Genomic DNA, 17,510 nt, shown 5'->3' on the forward strand with positions numbered 1-17,510 from the left:
ACATTCAAACTAAAGGAACCAGCCTGTTTGGAAAATGTAAGAAGTAGAAAGTACAGGTATTTGGGTTCAAAGTGTAAGAAGTAGAAAGTACAGGTATTTGTGTTCAACATGTAAGAAGTAGAAAGTACAGGTATTTGGGTTCAAAGTGTAAGAAGTAGAAAGTACAGGTATTTGTGTTCAACATGAAAGAAGTAGAAAGTACAGGTGTTTGAGTTCAACATGTAAGAAGTAGAAAGTACAGGTATTTGTGTTCAACATGTAAGAAGCAGAAAGTACAGGTATTTGTGTTCAACGTGTAAGAAGTAGAAAGTACAGGTATTTGGGTTAGAAATGCAAGAAGTAGAAAGTACAGGTATTTGAGTTCAACATGTAAGAAGTAGAAAGTACAGGTATTTGTGTTCAACATGTAAGAAGCAGAAAGTACAGGTATTTGTGTTCAACATGTAAGAAGTAGAAAGTACAGGTATTTGGGTTCAAAATGTAAGAAGTCAAAGTAAAAAGTCGTCAGAAAGTATTTGTGTTCAACATGTAAGAAGTAGAAAGTACAGGTATTTGGGTTCAAAATGTAAGAAGTCAAAGTAAAAAGTCGTCAGAAAAATAAGAAGTTGAGTAAAATACTAATACCAGAAGAATGTACAGTAACAAAGTATTTGTACTGCACTACTTCCCCCTCTGCCTATCACGTACAATGTGCTAGCCAATAGAAACATGAGTTACAGAAGTGAACAAAGGAGTCCAATGGAGGCGTTTAATGAGATTAGTGCACTATTGCGTGAATAAGCAGCAAAAGTAGAATGCAAATAGTGTCTAATGCACATAGCAGGGATCTTACATAAGGTTGTAACAGTCTTTTGTGTGGTGGTCTAACAGGGGCTGTTGTGGTTCCTCCAAAATATTGACTTTGTCCCCCCTCATTTCCCTTTTTCTCCGTCCCCCCTGCAGGCAAACTGTCCCTGGAGGAGTTTATCAAAGGTGCCAAAAGCGACCCCTCCATCGTGCGGCTACTCCAGTGCGACCCCAGCTCGGCCTCCCAGTTCTGAACACCCCCCCCCGCCCCGCCCTGCTGAGACCCTTTTTCCTCCTCACCCTCTGTTGCTATTGAAACACTCAAATCAATGCATGATGGTTCTCGTCTCTCATATCATTTTTTTTCGTTGTGTGCAAGAATGGAGGAGGGATTTTGAGGAGGATAAGAAAAAGCCATCACTATTATTTGACATCATCATTTTTGTATATTTGGGAAAGCTGAATGGACATGGATATGTTTAATGAGCGTGCAGAAATGTTCCCGAATATCTGTCGGATTTCCAGGAGAGCTTTGTGTGGATTTTTTCGCAGAGTGGGGGATCGCTCCTCCAACACACATGTACATCATGTATATACTGTACGTCTATCACCAAATGAAGTGTATGGTGCACTCTATGGCATTGAAGCAGTATTATGTAGCGTAAATTCCTGGTGTGATCTGAATGGGGGGGTCGGGGTGGGGGTTTATTGGGATTTTACTGCTATATGATCTTTCGCTGAGAAAAAGAAGGCCTAAGATCCCATTAGCTTTTTATTATTATCGATATCTACTGGCATTTTTAAATAGTTTGTACATATTGTTTTTCCTCCGTCATTTCGTTTTATTTATTCATTTGTATTATTATTATTATTATTATTATTGTACTTTGATATGTTCCAGTTTACAGTGACAGAGAGAGAGCTCAGATGGGTGTGCTTTGTGGGTGTGTTAACTGTGAAGAATATAAAACACTCCATAATGCATTTGATCAATCACCTGTGGCACATATCGTCTCAGCCTCCATGTGGTTATGAAGTAAGGCTGTGTCTGAATGTGTGCACGTGGACATGCAATGAGGCTTTACAGTATTATCACGTTGTGTTGTTTCTAATAAGTATTCTTTAACACAAGCAGTAAACTTAAGATAGTCGTTAACCTGTCACACTATACTGCATGATCCTATGAACTGATAAAAACCACAAAAAAAGTTAACGCACAGCAGTATCTTTTTGTAGCGCTGCTGCAGCCTGCTCAGCACTGTACCAGGCAGAAATTATTGAGTATTTGTCTTGCTTTGGGACAAACCCTGCCTTCCTCCTCCACGCTTTTTCCTCTCCCTCTGACAGACAGAGAACTCACTAAGGGCTCGTTCATCACTCTCCAGCTGAATGCTTTTATAACCTCCTGGAAGATTAGTCTGCTTACAGAGCAATTAGATGAAGGGACATGTTTCACCAGGTACTTCTTTGTGGTTAGCAGACAGAAATCAGTGGCTGTGTTCACATTAGCACTGATATACAAGCTTTACTTACTTACTTACTGTTTGGAGCACCAAGAAACTGGAACTTGTCGAGACATCACATCAAAATACACCTGCAACGTATCCTCATGGTTCCTATCACCCCTTTTCCACTGAACGTCTGTTTGATTCTAGTTTGATTCTACGTAATGAAGTCACCATCTACGTCACAGATTTTCTCAGCAACGCCGTTTACAACAACAACAATTATTCCTACAATCGGGCATGAGCTCCGAACCGGCGCTGGAACGGCTTTGCTGGAAAAGGGGTGTGTTTGCATGTGAATATCAACCAAAACGTTATAATTGCTGACCTGAATAAACTTCCGTCTGGCTGGAAACAACTTGGTTTAGGAAACACAACGACTTGATGAGGTTTAGGAAAAGAGCGTGGGTTTGGTTAAATTATTTACGGAAAGAGTGGTCCCCTATAGGTGTAAGTCCGATGTTTTTAGACCAACTTGTACACGGTACAAACTCATTGCATAGGATATATGAAGTAGCCTATAAGTGCGTATGAGAACAGCCTGTCAATTTGGTCTCTCCAATTCAAATTAAAAGACTTCAATCTGTGATATTACAGTTTTAAAATACGATTCAAACGTACCGTGCATTTTGTAAACACATCCACTGGTTGCGGTATTCCAGCACCACCATGTATTGAGTGGAGCGATTTAAGGCCTCCATTGTTTTAGAAGTTTAACATATTCTGTTTGTGAAGAAGCTAAATGTTGGGCAGACTGAGAACACGCTGTACAATGCATCATTCTGTTAAAGGGACCTTCAGGTTCTTTACTTTAAGAGGCTGATAGATAAATGTATACAATATATAAGTGTTTTTGAGATTAAGAAGTGATGAAATCATATACTCGTTTACTGGATTTAAGTGCAATACTAACATACTTTACTGGAGTATTTTCACATTTTACTACTTTAATCTTCTATTCCAATGCATTTTAGAGCGAAATATTAACATACATATTGATATAGCCTACACATATTTACAACTGGAGTTAATTTTTCAGATTGATTTAATTTTAGATTTAAGTAAGACTTTATCAGTTATTGTTAATGTATCGTTATTATTGTAGGGAAGAGCCTGACACGAATTAAATAAGAAAGACTCACAATGTTTTTAATATTGTTTTGCAGATGGACCTTATGATTTATGATTCCTTTGTTTAAATGTGATTGTGTTTGCAGTTGTTTCCTATCTGTGATGCAATTAAATCGTTTCTGTCTTTACAACATTCAGTTTTAAAGTTTTAGTGCCATTTTAAGCATATATTAATTATAATCGGGATAAAATCTGAATTATTTTTGGCCAGGACAACCGTGACATGACATATTAATATCTAACTATGACAGTGTTATGTATGAAACTACAAAACAAGTCAAATTTAACTCCAACTTTAAGTGCTTCAGTACTTTTCTCATCATTTGATTCTTTTGTTAAAATGTCCTTTTGAAATCACTGAAAGGCTTCACTGAAACCAGACTAATGCAGTTATTTAAGGTGGTTGAGTATTTCTATCTAAGTGCTTCGGACAGGCTTCACTGACTTTAAAAAATATAAAGCCCAGCATAATGATTTCTCTGTCTGCCATGTGAGATAAAAAGAAGATTTAAACCAGACTGAACTGGCAAGAGTCCGTTTCTAAATGTGTGTTGCCCAACATTTCACTACCTCACAAATTGAATTCCTGCTGCAGATGAGAGCTGCATGCACCTGACTTTAGGATGGGAGTGTAACTTGAACCATTTGCACAGGAGCTTCCTAACCTCTGCTTTTGGGGATCCTGTCACTGCCTTCTGCTGGTAGGATAAGGAACAACAGTTGCTACCCCCTGATCTAAACTACAGCTTAACCCTTTTCTATTCTCACTGCCTCTGATGAACTGGTACCTTATGTTGGATAAATGCAACCCCTTTCTTTCTTTCTTTCTTTCTTCCCTTCTTCCTTCCTAACCTCCCTTAATTTCCTTCCAATTTTTCTGTTGCATGAAAACCTCACGTGAGGATGTCATGTTTATTCAGTTGGACCTGAAATATACCTATGTGTTTCAAAGCTGCTCGTGTTGACTGTTTCCTTATTTCTGGGTATTGTAAGGGATGGCTTAAAGGAAGATTTCTGTTTTGTTAAAGTGGGGTTATACATGTATGAGGTATCCAAAGTCAGGTTGAAGAAACAGACAGGAGTACTAGCAAGGAAGCTAAGCAAATTACTGCTTTGAAAAACTGTATTTGAGCCACCCTAAAAAAGCCAAACTACAAGGTCAATATGTTTAGAATTGTAGCTTCCGTCTTCTTGGAGGTAAAATTACCGTTTGAGTCCTGTTCTTTGGAGACGAGCATAATGATACTGACGTCATATTAAGGTGATGAGAATATTGCAAATATAACTCAATTAAAGAGAATCTTCTCTGTTCATTTTCAGGTGTATATAGTGTCTCTACTTTAAAGAGTCCTCTCCTGCTGATGTTCAGGTGTATATCAGTATGTAGTGTCTCTACTTTAAAGAGTCCTCTCCTGCTGATGTTCAGGTGTATGTCAGTATGTAGTGTCTCAGCGCCACAGCCTCCCTGCTATAAATGGCTTTGGATAACAGCATCAGCTAAATAAACGGTATCACTTGTTTCATAGCATCTCTCTAGCCTGTGTCTCAAGATAAGAGTAATGTGTGGTCTGACAGCTGAACATTACTGTCATGCATCTCCCTGTGAAGGTACAGCGAAGGTCCTTATTAAGAAACCCCTGACAGGAAGTGGGTAGATGGGTTAGCACCCGTCTGTCAGGGTGTCTACGTGTGTGTGTGTGTGTGTGTGACCAGTCATTCCTGTCAGGCCACTGCCATTACAGTGAAAGGTCTCCTGTCACAGAGTTCACGACAGATACAGAATTATGAATAAAAACTTTATTTACTTGTCGAGTACAATAAATATAAAAACGTGCATTCGTGGTATCTCTTGATCTAACATCAGAAAAATACGAATGCAAACACTAGCATTCTCATCAAGTCAAACAGGCATTTCCATCCTTAATTAAATCAGATAAATTAATGAAGGCACTTTGTACACTTCAGTTTCCTATTGTGCTGTACCTGCCTCCATTATATGTGCAAATTTACTTTAACGATTACTTCCAGAGGGTTGGACAAGAAGATCGATACCAATCGTCTGTGCAAAAACAAATTAATCAAATGGAAAATGTGTTGAGCTGTAGAGGTGTGTGTAGCTGTCCTATAGAAACGAGAGGACTATCAATCCTCTCATTTACCTCTCGGCAAGAAAATAGATTCTCCAAAATGTCAAACTCCTCTTTCAACTCCGAGTGAATCCTTCTACAGGCACCATGTCCTCACTTTGAAGGATTGTCCTCCTCTGTCTGTCCCGATATGAATAGATTCTCACTCTTGAAATACAAGAACAGTTATATTTACAAAACCGGGACCCTGACCCTGAGCTTCAGACATCCACACTGCTAAATAAAAACTTCTCCAGCTTTGAGTTCATAGTTTTGAAGTTCTGAGTTTGATGCATTTGGTCTGAACGTATGTTCAAATCGTCTAAATCCAGAAGCTGGACCTCTCCATGGTCCCTCTCTCCAGAAGTTGGTGCTGCTCCGGTGGATTTTGCTCGCTGCCTGCTCTGGTTTCCTGCCTCTCTCTGTCGGACCTTTTCTTGTGCTGCGAGCGAAGAGGACGTCTCTCTGAGGGAGGAAGACTCTGATGATGTTTGGGAAGATGATGAGGAAGAGGAGGAGGTCTGAGCTGCTGCCTCTGAGGTTCAGGGCAGCTCCTTGAGGATTCAGCGTAACTTCTCTGAGACTCAGCGTAACTTCTCTGAGACTCAGTGTAGCTCCTTGGAGGTTCATCATAGCTTCTTGTAGATTCTGTGTGGCTTCTCGGAGGTTCAGCGTAGTTCCTTGGAGCTTCAGCGTGGCTAGGGGGAGCAGCTTCCTCAATTGGCCTCACCACATTTATCTACACAAACACAGAAACCCTTTTTTCTTAAACCAAACTGCTCTATTGAAAACCATTCTTAACCCTTGCACCTCACACCAGGGAAGTTTCTTGACTTTGTAGTGTTAATGTTGGCTGTCTTGAAATATACTACATTATTTATTGGGAGTTTTTGGTAGAGTTGAACAAACCAAAAACAAAATCACGTTCACCCGATGACCATTATAGCATCATGAATTGTATTATACCATGTTGAGTCAACACTTAAAATGTGATTTTTTAAAGATGTGCCACGATGGGGGTAATACATAATTCTAATTCCCAGAAGACATGTTTGTCCTCAACTTACATCGAAGTAACTTTTCTTAACACGAGACTCAGCAGCACAGTGTGTGTGTTTGAGCAGAAATCTCACCGATCTGCCAAAGTCTCTCTTCCTCTTCCTGTTGGGGCAGCAAGGTAAACCCAGGAATGAGACGCAGACAGCAGAGCAGCGGGCCGAAAACACCATCTGGATCACACAAGTCACGATGAGAGGCACCCAGAGGATCAGAGTGGTGCTCTGCAGAGAGACAGAGGAGTGGGGTGAGCTGCAGACACCAGCTGGACCTAAAGAGGTGCAAGCAGCAGGATACAGTGAGGGTAATGATCCGATGAAGAACGATATTTTTCCTCAGGCGGCTGTGAAGCAAAAACAGAGCAGTGTGTCTGGGACTTTGAAACTTTCTGCACTCTCCTCTGCAAAGTGTTCAGAGGGAATTGCCAGTGGCCATTTGTGAGGTGGGTTGGTTTGCAGACCGCAAAAGAGAATTAATGATTATAGTTTGAAAGTTTGGAGCTTTCTTTGGTATCCAGAATACAATATGCAGGAAGCACTAAAGAAAAACAACCTTGCAGAAGCATCGTTAGTGCCTCTGAGCAGCCATGAGTATCAGAACCAGAAGCCCAAAACATATTTTCAGGCGATGTAACCGGGCCGCTGGGAGCCATGTTGGAGGGTCCTCTGCTAATGGGAAACTGGGAGGGAACAGCTACACTGCAGTCTCAGAAGACAACAACAAAGGAAGTAACTTCTGTACTGATAGCAAGTTTCTGGGTAAAGGATAACTGGTTTATTATTATATTAGGTCTTCATTTTTAACCATTAAATGCGAGGTCCAACGAAAGAGAGCACTCCCAAAATGATAACAAAAACATCTAATTACAGGAATACTGAAAAGACTATTTGGACGCTAGTTCCTCTGCCAAATTAGTTTGGTTTAAGTTTGTTTTAAAGCACGTCTGATTTTCTCACTACCTCTCTTTTTGAAGTGAGGATTGGGATTTGGCGAATCTGAACAAACCTCTTAAACCCCAAAAGTGTCTTTGAACAGAGCGTGGATGACGGTTTCAGTTCCACGTCAGGTCGATATGTCAAGCAAGGTATAGCGTATATAATATTGTTAAAAGAGCTTTCCCTTAAAACTGATTATTTAAGGTTGGCCTTTCTTTAAGGTGGACAAATAGATAAATCTAAGCTAATGTGCTGGTTCTCTCTACCCCACTACCGTCAGCACGAAGAGTCTTACATCATAACCATATTTGCTTTGGCTTCAGGACTATTTGGTTAATTAAAAGATTGTCAGGTTAAATCCACAATATGAAATCGTACCACCCTATTTCCAGCTTGAATACACTTGTATTTATCTGTGGTTAATACGAACGTCTTGTGATGCTGCAAACACACAGATTGCCCGGCAGCTGTCTCCTATTAGAAAACAAATACTGTCTGTGTTATGCATCTGTCTAATGCTGTGTTTGTGCTACTAATGGCAGACGCTGAACTATAATTTAAAAGCTACTGGGGCAGAACTAGCATTGACCTCCTTAAGACAAAGGTCACCTCATAAACTGCAGACCACTGGCCGTGATGAAATGCCTGAGTGTTGCAGATGTGTGTGTGCAGCTGCTGAGTCTGAGCGGGCCTGACAGTCCGTCTGTGGCACCGGAGAGACAGGGTCAGCTTTCTGCCCCAATGTGATGGACTGAGTGAGTGAGTGAGTGAGTGAGTGAGTGAGTGAGTGAGTGAGTGAGTGAGTGACACAGGAGCACACACACACACACACACACACACACACACACACACACACACACACACACACACACACACACACACACACACACACACACACACACACAATATATTTTCCATATTTAATTAGTATTATATCCTTCTTTCTTTTATATATTTTGTATACGTTTTATTTATTTTTTGCACTGTTTTTATAAATGTTATGTCCTAAGTATATTATATATGAAATGGCAACAGAAGCTTACTTTGGATAAGCTGACTAAATAAAGCACATATAACCTTGGGATTATTACGGATACAAACACAGGCTTTTTCACATAAAAAGTAATAAATGAAGTAACCAAAACTTCATACTAATAGCAGAAAATGACGTATATATGCATTGTTGGTGGAGCATGAAATTGTCCTTACCAAAACTACACTCTAGTTATTTTGCATATAGCATCTGTCACACACTCACGTAGATGCGCGTGGGGTCAAAAGGACACTCGTTGGTGATGCTGGAGTAGCCAATAGCGTCGGGGAAGCGGCAGTAAGTCAGGAGGCTCCGCCCATCGTGAAGGATGGTCCTCACCATGGAGACCAACAGACCAATGGCCGAGGTCGCCGCCGTTAGAGAAGCAACTACTCCGACAGTGAGAAGTGACCACGTCTGTGAGAGGAGGGAAGTAAAACAATCAGCGATCAAAACCTGAGGGCTGAGAAAATTAAGATGTAACAACGATAAAAAGGACAGCAAAGATTAAAACAATAGGAATACAGACAGAACACATTTAATCTAAAGCAGCATTAACAACTTGACATATGGCTTTGAAGCTAAATGCAAGGATGAATGCAAAAGAAAAAAAAAGTACGCTTTGTGACCATTTAAACAATGTCATGTCCAATCAAATCCACTTTATTTCTATAGCACATTAAAAACAGAGGGTTTACCGAAGTGCTTCACAGCAAACATAACATTATAATAAAATATAATATTACAATAATAGATAAAAGGCATACATAAGAATTAATACAAGGTACACAAAGGCTATGGACAGACAATAAAAGCTTAAAAATCGATAAAACATAGCTCAGACTGACTCGAAAGTGAGGGGAAAGAGGTGGGTCTTTAGGCGGGACTCAAACAGTTTGAAAGGTAGGCGACAATTTGACATAGGGGGGGGGGCAGGTCGTTCCAGAGCCTGGGGGCTACCGCTGAGAAGGCTCGGTTCTCCTCCCTGGTATTTTCTTGTTTTAGGGACTACTAGAGCAGTCTGACAGCTGACCTCAAAGCCCTTGAGGGGTGTACACCTGTAGGAGGTCAGAGAATGTACTGAGGGGGCAGGACCGTCCCTCCCTACAGGCCTGATCATGCAGACTGCGTGGGGCCTCACCTTGCGTAGGGCCTCATCTTGCGGTCAACAGAGGGAGACTCTCATCTTGCGTAGGGGGGCCGATTCCAACCTTGCGGAGGGGGCCTCATTCTTGCGGCAGGGGACCCTATCACCTTGCGGAGGGTTGGTCTCAACTGAGAACCGAAAATACAGCGCATATTAGTGTTGGGCGCGGCCCTCGGTCTCCCCCCCCGCGCGGTCGACGCTCATGAAACAGAGGGCCTCATCATATAATATTGCGCGGGGCCTCATGTTGGCCAGGGACGGCCCTGCTGAAGCCCATTAAGCGATTTAAAAACATACAATCAAATCTTAAAATGAACTCTAAAATGGACAGGAAGCCAATGGAGGGAAGCCAGAATTGGGGTGATGTGCTCATGCTTGCGGTGTTCATGTCAGCATACTGTGAGCTTACCATGGGAATCTTTGACCATGAAAAACAGCCTCATCCTTTAAAGAGGTCCTATTTTTTGAGTTTTCTCTTTCCTGTTGTGTGTTATAAATGTTTCTGTGCATGTAAATGGTCTGCAAAGTCTTAAAACCTAAAGTGACATCACTATGTAACACTTGTGCTCCGATTTGCTAGCATTTTTGTACGTGAAAGGCTAAGAAGCGGGACACCTTTGAACGGTTTCTTGGTTAAGCCTGTGACACAAGATTTTCATCGACATAACTACACTGAAGCTATGTTCGTTTGACAAATGAAGAACCTTGAACTAATATTAAGCTGTCTTTGGCTCTTTTCTTGCTGTAACAAATACAAATTCCCCCTCTTTGTGATGAATAAAAGGTATTCTCATGCTGATTGACCGATCCCAACAGAGCCAGCCAGCTAACCAATCAGAGCAGACTGGGCTCTGGTTTCAGACAGAGGGTGAAAAGAGAAATTCCCCAGTAGAGACACAGAACAGAAATATGAACCTGAAAAGGTTGGATGACACATTGTTAGTTTTAGTCTTTTGAAGGGACGTGTTGCCGTATCAAAACTCCAAGTAAGTTGTTGCAGCATTTGAAATTAAAGCTATCAGCTATGAGCAATTACAAATGTGGGAAGAAAAGCAGCCAACCTTTCACTTAATAGGTTTACAGAGGGTGAGACATAGCTACAGACATTTAAAAATCACTTTGTGAGTGGTCGAAACTGGATTAGAAATAATACAGGAGACAGATTACAACGTGTATTAGCCAGGACATGTGATACAGGTGTGGACATCAATAAAGGGAGTGTTGAGATTACTTGTTATTCATGCATATGTAATGCCTTGATGGGTTAAGATAACAGGTTGCTAGGTTGGCCCTGTTTACAGTTGATCTTCCAACAATGGGAGCGGGGAGTGGTTAGCAGAGGTAGGTTTGTCCGTGCCTACTCATTCGCTGCTCGTCAGTCCCGTCTGACAGCTGACTTGAGTAAACAGAGGAAACCACGCTGCACCACGGGAAAGAGACACGAGAGAAAAACACTGAACTGTTCCAGCTCCTCACACACCTGGTGGCTGCATGCAAGAGCTCAGAAGACAGACACACAAGTTGGGAATAAAGCGTGAAAATATCAAAGAGAAAGCAAGGTTGCATGAAGTGCAGGGAGACCAACGATAACACGGTTTATAGGAAAACACAATACTAACCAGGCCTTTGCTCTTCTTGTTTTTAGACAGGAGAATAGCCAGAATGCCAACGATGATTCCCTGCAGAGACAAGACAGATACGTTTTAAAGAATAATCATATCACTCTGCTTGCAACCATTTACAACAAATATGATTGTATTCTCATCCAGTCTGAGACACACAAGTTAGCAACCAAAGGAAGGTCAAAAGAATGAAGTATCTGAGCTGTGTCGTCACTACAAGTATTTCAGAAAAGTCTTTGAGGTCCTTTGAAATTTGTTTTTGAAAGCTTGAAGAAAGAAAAACACCCTTTAACTCATGTCTTCCATATTGGCTGATTACTAGATACTCTCCGACTCTAACATATCTCATTTTCTTCCTTTTTTAAAAGTGACATAACATTAATAATATGTTTTTCGTTCTGGAAGAATTGGTTTGAGACCACTATTTCTTAAGGATGGTCCAACATTAAAGTCATACTGAAGGGATTCATAAGGAAATATTTGCTATTTTAAAAACGTATTTATAGTATTGTATAGGAATCTGGTTTTACAAGCAGCCAGTGGAGCAAAAGCCTGCTATATTGATTTTGGTATTAAGAACATTTCTACAGTACTTAGTGATCAATTCTATGAACATTTGAGATGCATTTGTAGCTTGTGGTCTGCAAGGCTCAACCATATCCCTGCTCAAAATACTAAAACTTGACATTACACATCTGATAATGAAAATGCTTTCCTTTGATGTCCTAAATGAACGTAAAATGTAGAATAAGTTTTGTATTTCCGTTATCCTTCCAACACAGTCTCACGGCATTTCGTGTTATAGTCACGAAATTAATTTAATCTATTGATTCGTGTTCACCATCACGATTTTCCCCTTTTTCTTTCGTGTCACACAGAACGATTTTAAAAGCAATGTATTTCTATTGGTAGTATGTTTCGTGCCTGCACCACGTCTTTCTGTCCGGTCGGGCCTTGGTAGACCGGAGGATGTGTGGTTCATAAAAACATTTTCTTACTTTATATCAAGCCACGATTATTGTTTTTATTTTAAAATCGTATAATGTCGGACTTGTCTTGTCGTCCGCGAGGAAAATAAATGGCTCAGAGCCTCAGAATACTGAAATCTGTATTTTTTAAATCTTTTTTTCCTTCTAATTTGTTATTATTTGGTGCAGGCACGAAACATACTACCTGTAGGAGCCAATTAACATCTGTGGGTATAAAGGTAGGAACCTATGTTTGTTGGTGAGAGGTTCCGCCGGAAGTCCATACAGTTTTTGACCACACACGGAGAACACACGGAGCACACACACACAAACACAGGATTACAAACAAGCACAAGGTATTGTGTAAACGGTAATATCGTGTGGTGAATGTGGAAAGAAGCAAGTAAAATGGAAACCAGTAAAAATGGAAATAAATGGACTGTTTCGAACTGGAAACTTTGTTTCTGACGTTTATTCGGCAGCAAACTTGTGTGGGTCAATTACACCCACAAAGCGGATCCTCAGAGGCTTAAAGCGTTGGGTTAGCCTCTACATATAAATAGAAATACATTGCTTTTCAAATCGTTCTGTGTGACACGAAAAAAAAGGGGAAATCGTGTTGGTGAATACCAATTAATAGATACATTTTGTGACTATAACATGAAATGCCGTGAGACTGGGTTGATCCTTCATAATATTGCAGAAGATAACCGCCCTTCTTTCTATTTCAGTTTCATCCCACAGGCCATAAGACTGCTAAACACCTGCACTTTTGAAAGAACAGACATAACATTAATCTGTTTGCAACTTATATCAATATTCCAATTACTTGTAGAATATATTGTGAACTATTTCTATTCTATTTGATTTGATTTACTTGCACTATTATCTGTGTTATTGTGTTGCACTGTTGGAGGATCCTGTGACCTAAGATTTTCATTAACTACACTGTAGCTATGCACACATGAAAATAAAAGCCTTGCAACTTAAAACTATTTGAAGGATCAGTATGAATCTCCTGCGCTCACCACGAGGCCGGAGGTGAGGGCCACCACGTTGGAGATGGCGTACTCCATGGCGCGCGCCTGCTTGTGGAAGTTGATGTGTCGGAGAACCACGCCGTGCACCAGCGCTCCCAACAGGAAGTTAATGTGACCGATGAGGACCATGCTCAGACCCATCTTCATCAGGGGCTGAGGCTCCTCCAGGCTGGCACAACACATTCCTGAGGAAGAGGAGTTAATGCAGCAATATTTAGAAATCCAGAGAGTTCATTTCACGTGATGTTACGTCATCCATTGTATTGATCTGAGAGACAGGAGCCAGGTCAAATCCACAGCAGAGATGCCACTTGTATTAATGATTAGCTGCTGAGCACATACTGAAACTGTCCCAAAGAAGACAGTAGAGAACAAAATGAACTGAAACTAAATATATTAATGTAATAAAGTCAAACGCTGGAGGGAAGATGATGGATATAAACCAACGTCTGCAGCATGCTATCTATGAATTAAACAGATCAAGAGATGTAAAGTTATGCAGCATTTAACAGGAAAAGCAACTCGGGTCACACTGTTTTCCCCAAAATTAACAATTAAAATGAATCTTAAAACCTAGATTTCATAATACACAGATACCCAGCATAGCAACTGACATCCAACAGGTAACAATCTAAAGACAAAGGTGTGTCTTGGCTTAACATAAATAAGGTTAGTTGACTTGTTTATTTGTGTGTTTGCAACATGTGAGATATCTCAATTTTAACCAGTTAGCTACTCCCACCTTCACATTTGACAAGACAGTTTCACAACTAAATATTTGATCAATCATTACTCACATAGTGACATTCACACTTTTACTGAGACAAACCCATGCAGAGGAGAGGAGACAGTTAGCACATTTACACTTTAAGGTGTCAGATACTGTCACCATGTGGACCAGAGCATATGGGTTGAAAAAAGACCTAACCTACTCAGCATTTAAAAGTGTCCAAAATAACATTTAATTTAAAAATAACATAACATATGGTACCAGGACTTTGATACAGGCCTCTTTATGTTATGTTTGCAAACGGCTAGAAAGAAATGTCAGCTTTTCATGAGTCCAAATATACATAAATCTAGGATTAATAATGCCTTTTAAGCTTTCGTCACGAGATACTCATCCTCTCCAGATTGGAACCACTCCACCACACCCAAACAAACATTCCCAAAGTTTAAAAAAATCACATGACTGTAATTGACATACATGTAAATCGGCTTCAAAACCATAGTGTGTTTATTAATATTCACCTGTACCAGCCATCTCTGTTGGGTCACCATTCAGTTAAAGTGTCGGTGGAGGATCGTGGGTGGATCTTATCAGCATGTCCTCTCCAAACATCAGCTCCTCTCTGAACCCGCAGGACAGACAGTGACACTTCTGAGGCTTTTCAAAATAAGATAAGAGTTATCTAAATGTATCACTAAACGTGTAATCTTGATAAACCCATCATGGATTCTGTACTTGTCAATCAATCAGAGAGGCATTTTGAAACGTTGTATGTAATAGGCCCGGTAGCTAAATGTCCTCAAGATATTACAGTAGTTTGGAAAATGGCAATAATTGTTTTAAAAAATAATTGAATTCAAGACTTGACTATTCATCTTCAGTACATATTTAAAACACGTTCTCATCAACCAAATACCACTTGCATAGTTCTCGAAAAGTCCTTCTTAAAAAACATGTGTATGCTTTTATTTTGAAAACAAAGCTGCTGAGCCTGATTACCCCTTGTCACTCTATTAAATGTCGACACATTTTCGCTGTGTTTGAGTAGAAAAACTATTGACATGCTTTATATATTAACCGAGAATGCTACACTCCAGTCAACTCAATGTATTCATAATGTTATTTTTAACATTACAAAGTTATTTTTGCTAAATGTATAGGCCTAACATTAACCCATTGTATTAGGTCCGGTGGTAACACCTGGATCGATGCCTGGGAAAAACATCCCAGACACATTTTATTTTTTAACATCGATAACTAGGTAAGTATCAGAAATCAATCAATCAATCAAGTTAAGGAACATGTTATTGCCTGAGCAGGACACAATATGCATGCATTTTGGGAGGGTCATTGCAATGTTGTTTTGATTCTAATAGATAGTGTAGTATGCCTTTGGTGCCACCAGGTGGAGAAATGGCATCATTAGAGTAGGAGAAGTAAATATTACCCATGAATGAATTTGCTGTGGTTTTATTTTGTTGCAAAACCTTTATTTTCAGTTCTTTGACATTCTTATTTTTGAGAATACGTAAAACAAACATTGTCCGTTTTGGTTATGACACAGAGGTCATACATATTAGGCAATCCTCAAGTATTTCCTTTCATTGAAATGATGTATGCCAAAAACACTCTTTTTAGGCTTCAATATTTATTACACTCAGCTAAAAACGTTAGAGCTTTGGATTGTACAGTATGTCAAAATGCAATATATTTATAATACATATAAAAGTATACATACAATTATTAATACCCACAATGAGGAAAAAGGATCATTAGTTTAATACAAATGGTGATTCCCTTTACTGTGTTTCCAGCTACAATATAAAAGATGACTTGCAGCCATTTCAGTCCAGGTTACGTCGGACCTTCATAATAGACGAGGTATGGACCAAGCCCCTTTTCTTCAGGGTCACCAACCGGATAGTGATCAGATAGAAGATTTCACAAACGTTGAGGACCACGCACAAGACAGACGCCCCCACCATGAAGTAGGTGAAAACGGTCTTCTCAGTGGGCCGGGATATGTAGCAGTCCACCAAATTAGGACAGGGACTGACATCACATTGGACTTTTCTGGGGAGCTTGAAACTGTCGTAGATGGAGTGGAGCAAGTAGAGAAAAGTGATCTCAAAGGCGGTTTTTAGCAAGAGGCTAATCAGGTATGTATACCACAGACCACCATGCTTTTGCCCCGGGTTGTCGTACAGGTGACGATCTGCACCGTGCTTTGCTTGGTATTTACGTTCCCTCTCTTCCCGGTAGGACACGTGAAGCACGACCATGAAGGAAGGGCAGGTGACGAAGATCAGCTGCAGAGCCCAGAGGCGAATGTGGGAGATGGGGAAGAAGTAATCGTAGCAGAGGTTCTTGCACCCAGGCTGGAGGGTGTTGCAGTCAAAATGTGCCTGGTCGTCGCTCCAGACCCGCTCAGCAGCTACAACGTAGACCATCACCCGGAAGACGAAGACCACTGACAGCCAGATCCGCCCGAAGGCAGTGGAGTACTTGTTGACTCCACTAAGAAGACCCTCGAGAAATTTCCAATCCATGAGTTCAGCTTTGATTGGATGAGAAGTCTGTCAGTAACCCTTAGAGGAGGTATATTTGGAAATCTGAAGAGCTACAACTACAAAAAGAGAGACAAAGACAGAGTTAGGCAAATATACAATAAAATACAAGGTTTAAAAATACAAACACATATATAAAACATCCTCTCTGTAGTTTAATATTCTGTCCCAAATATCTCAATGGATAATTTCGAAAGTCGTTCTCTTTTCCTATCAAACCATTTCGTTAACAGCTATGAAACCTACATTCCCTCCCTTTAATCTCACAGCATTTAAGTTTGATTGTAACTTTGACACTTTGTAGAAATGACCTTTATTAATTGATTACAAACGTGTTAAATACTTAAATAGTTTCTTAAATGTTATTCACCCTTACTCTGAACACAGTAGTCCAGTTCTGACTTTATATTCAATGTTCTCAGCTTTGCAAGGAGTCTTCAAACTAAATATAACCAAGCCAAAAAATGCAAATCCGTTTGACAAAAAACTCTTAGCTTACCGTAAGAAAGCAAGTCTTCCACTCAGTCCATATTGTCGAAGTAGACTTTGGGAATGTGTTCAGCAGGCAACCTCTCTCCTACTGTGGGTCTCTGACATTGACCTACCTCAACAATCAAATCTTGGCCATAATCTGAAGGCGTGGCCACCTTTGGCATCCATCCCAAATTTAAATTTAAAAGTCTAACTACTTCCTGTCAGCATCACATTATATTGACCCCCAATTGCTCCAATAACTTACTTTTATGTTGGCAGTTGTGTGATGGAGTGCCTTAATGATATAGGTGATTACAGAAAACTGTCCCGAAAAACATCCAAAGACACATCAGTAGCTTGACTGACCAAAGTAAGGTGATGCAGTGGGGG

At 40.3% G+C, this 17,510-nt stretch overlaps 2 protein-coding genes across 2 annotated transcripts; both read right to left on the bottom strand.

Moving 5' to 3' along the window:
* Nucleotides 1-5,232: 5,232 nt before the first annotated feature.
* Nucleotides 5,233-14,700, bottom strand: LOC104958281 (transmembrane protein 54-like). The gene is made up of 6 exons (XM_010786002.1): nt 14,601-14,700; nt 13,338-13,534; nt 11,339-11,398; nt 8,798-8,989; nt 6,682-6,828; nt 5,233-6,287 (listed from the first exon to the last, which is right to left on the bottom strand). Exons 1-6 carry the CDS (start codon nt 14,611-14,613, stop codon nt 5,871-5,873), a joined length of 1,026 nt encoding a protein of 341 aa, XP_010784304.1. The 5' UTR covers nt 14,614-14,700; the 3' UTR covers nt 5,233-5,870.
* Nucleotides 14,701-15,835: 1,135 nt separating this feature from the next.
* LOC104958282 (gap junction beta-3 protein-like) lies at nt 15,836-17,510 on the bottom strand. Its single transcript, XM_010786003.1, has 2 exons — nt 17,146-17,510; nt 15,836-16,705 (listed from the first exon to the last, which is right to left on the bottom strand). The coding sequence occupies exon 2, from the start codon at nt 16,626-16,628 to the stop codon at nt 15,924-15,926; it is 705 nt and encodes a 234-aa protein (XP_010784305.1). The 5' UTR covers nt 16,629-16,705; nt 17,146-17,510; the 3' UTR covers nt 15,836-15,923.

The sequence above is a fragment of the Notothenia coriiceps genome, unplaced genomic scaffold (assembly GCF_000735185.1).
Source record: "Notothenia coriiceps isolate Sejong01 unplaced genomic scaffold, NC01 NC01_scaffold00028574, whole genome shotgun sequence".
Classification (NCBI taxonomy): domain Eukaryota; kingdom Metazoa; phylum Chordata; class Actinopteri; order Perciformes; family Nototheniidae; genus Notothenia; species Notothenia coriiceps.

What these genes read in the sequence shown, in the direction of transcription:
- LOC104958281 (XM_010786002.1), bottom strand. An exon ending in CCCTCACCTCCGGCCTCGTG is followed by an intron (nt 11,399 to 13,337) that starts GTGAGCGCAGGA and finishes TTGTCTCTGCAG; the next exon opens with GGAATCATCGTTGGCATTCT. An exon ending in ACAAGAAGAGCAAAGGCCTG is followed by an intron (nt 8,990 to 11,338) that starts GTTAGTATTGTG and finishes CTCCTCTCACAG; the next exon opens with ACGTGGTCACTTCTCACTGT.
- LOC104958282 (XM_010786003.1), bottom strand. Translation starts at nt 16,628, where the DNA reads ATGGATTGGAAATTTCTCGAGGGTCTTCTTAGTGGAGTCAACAAGTAC.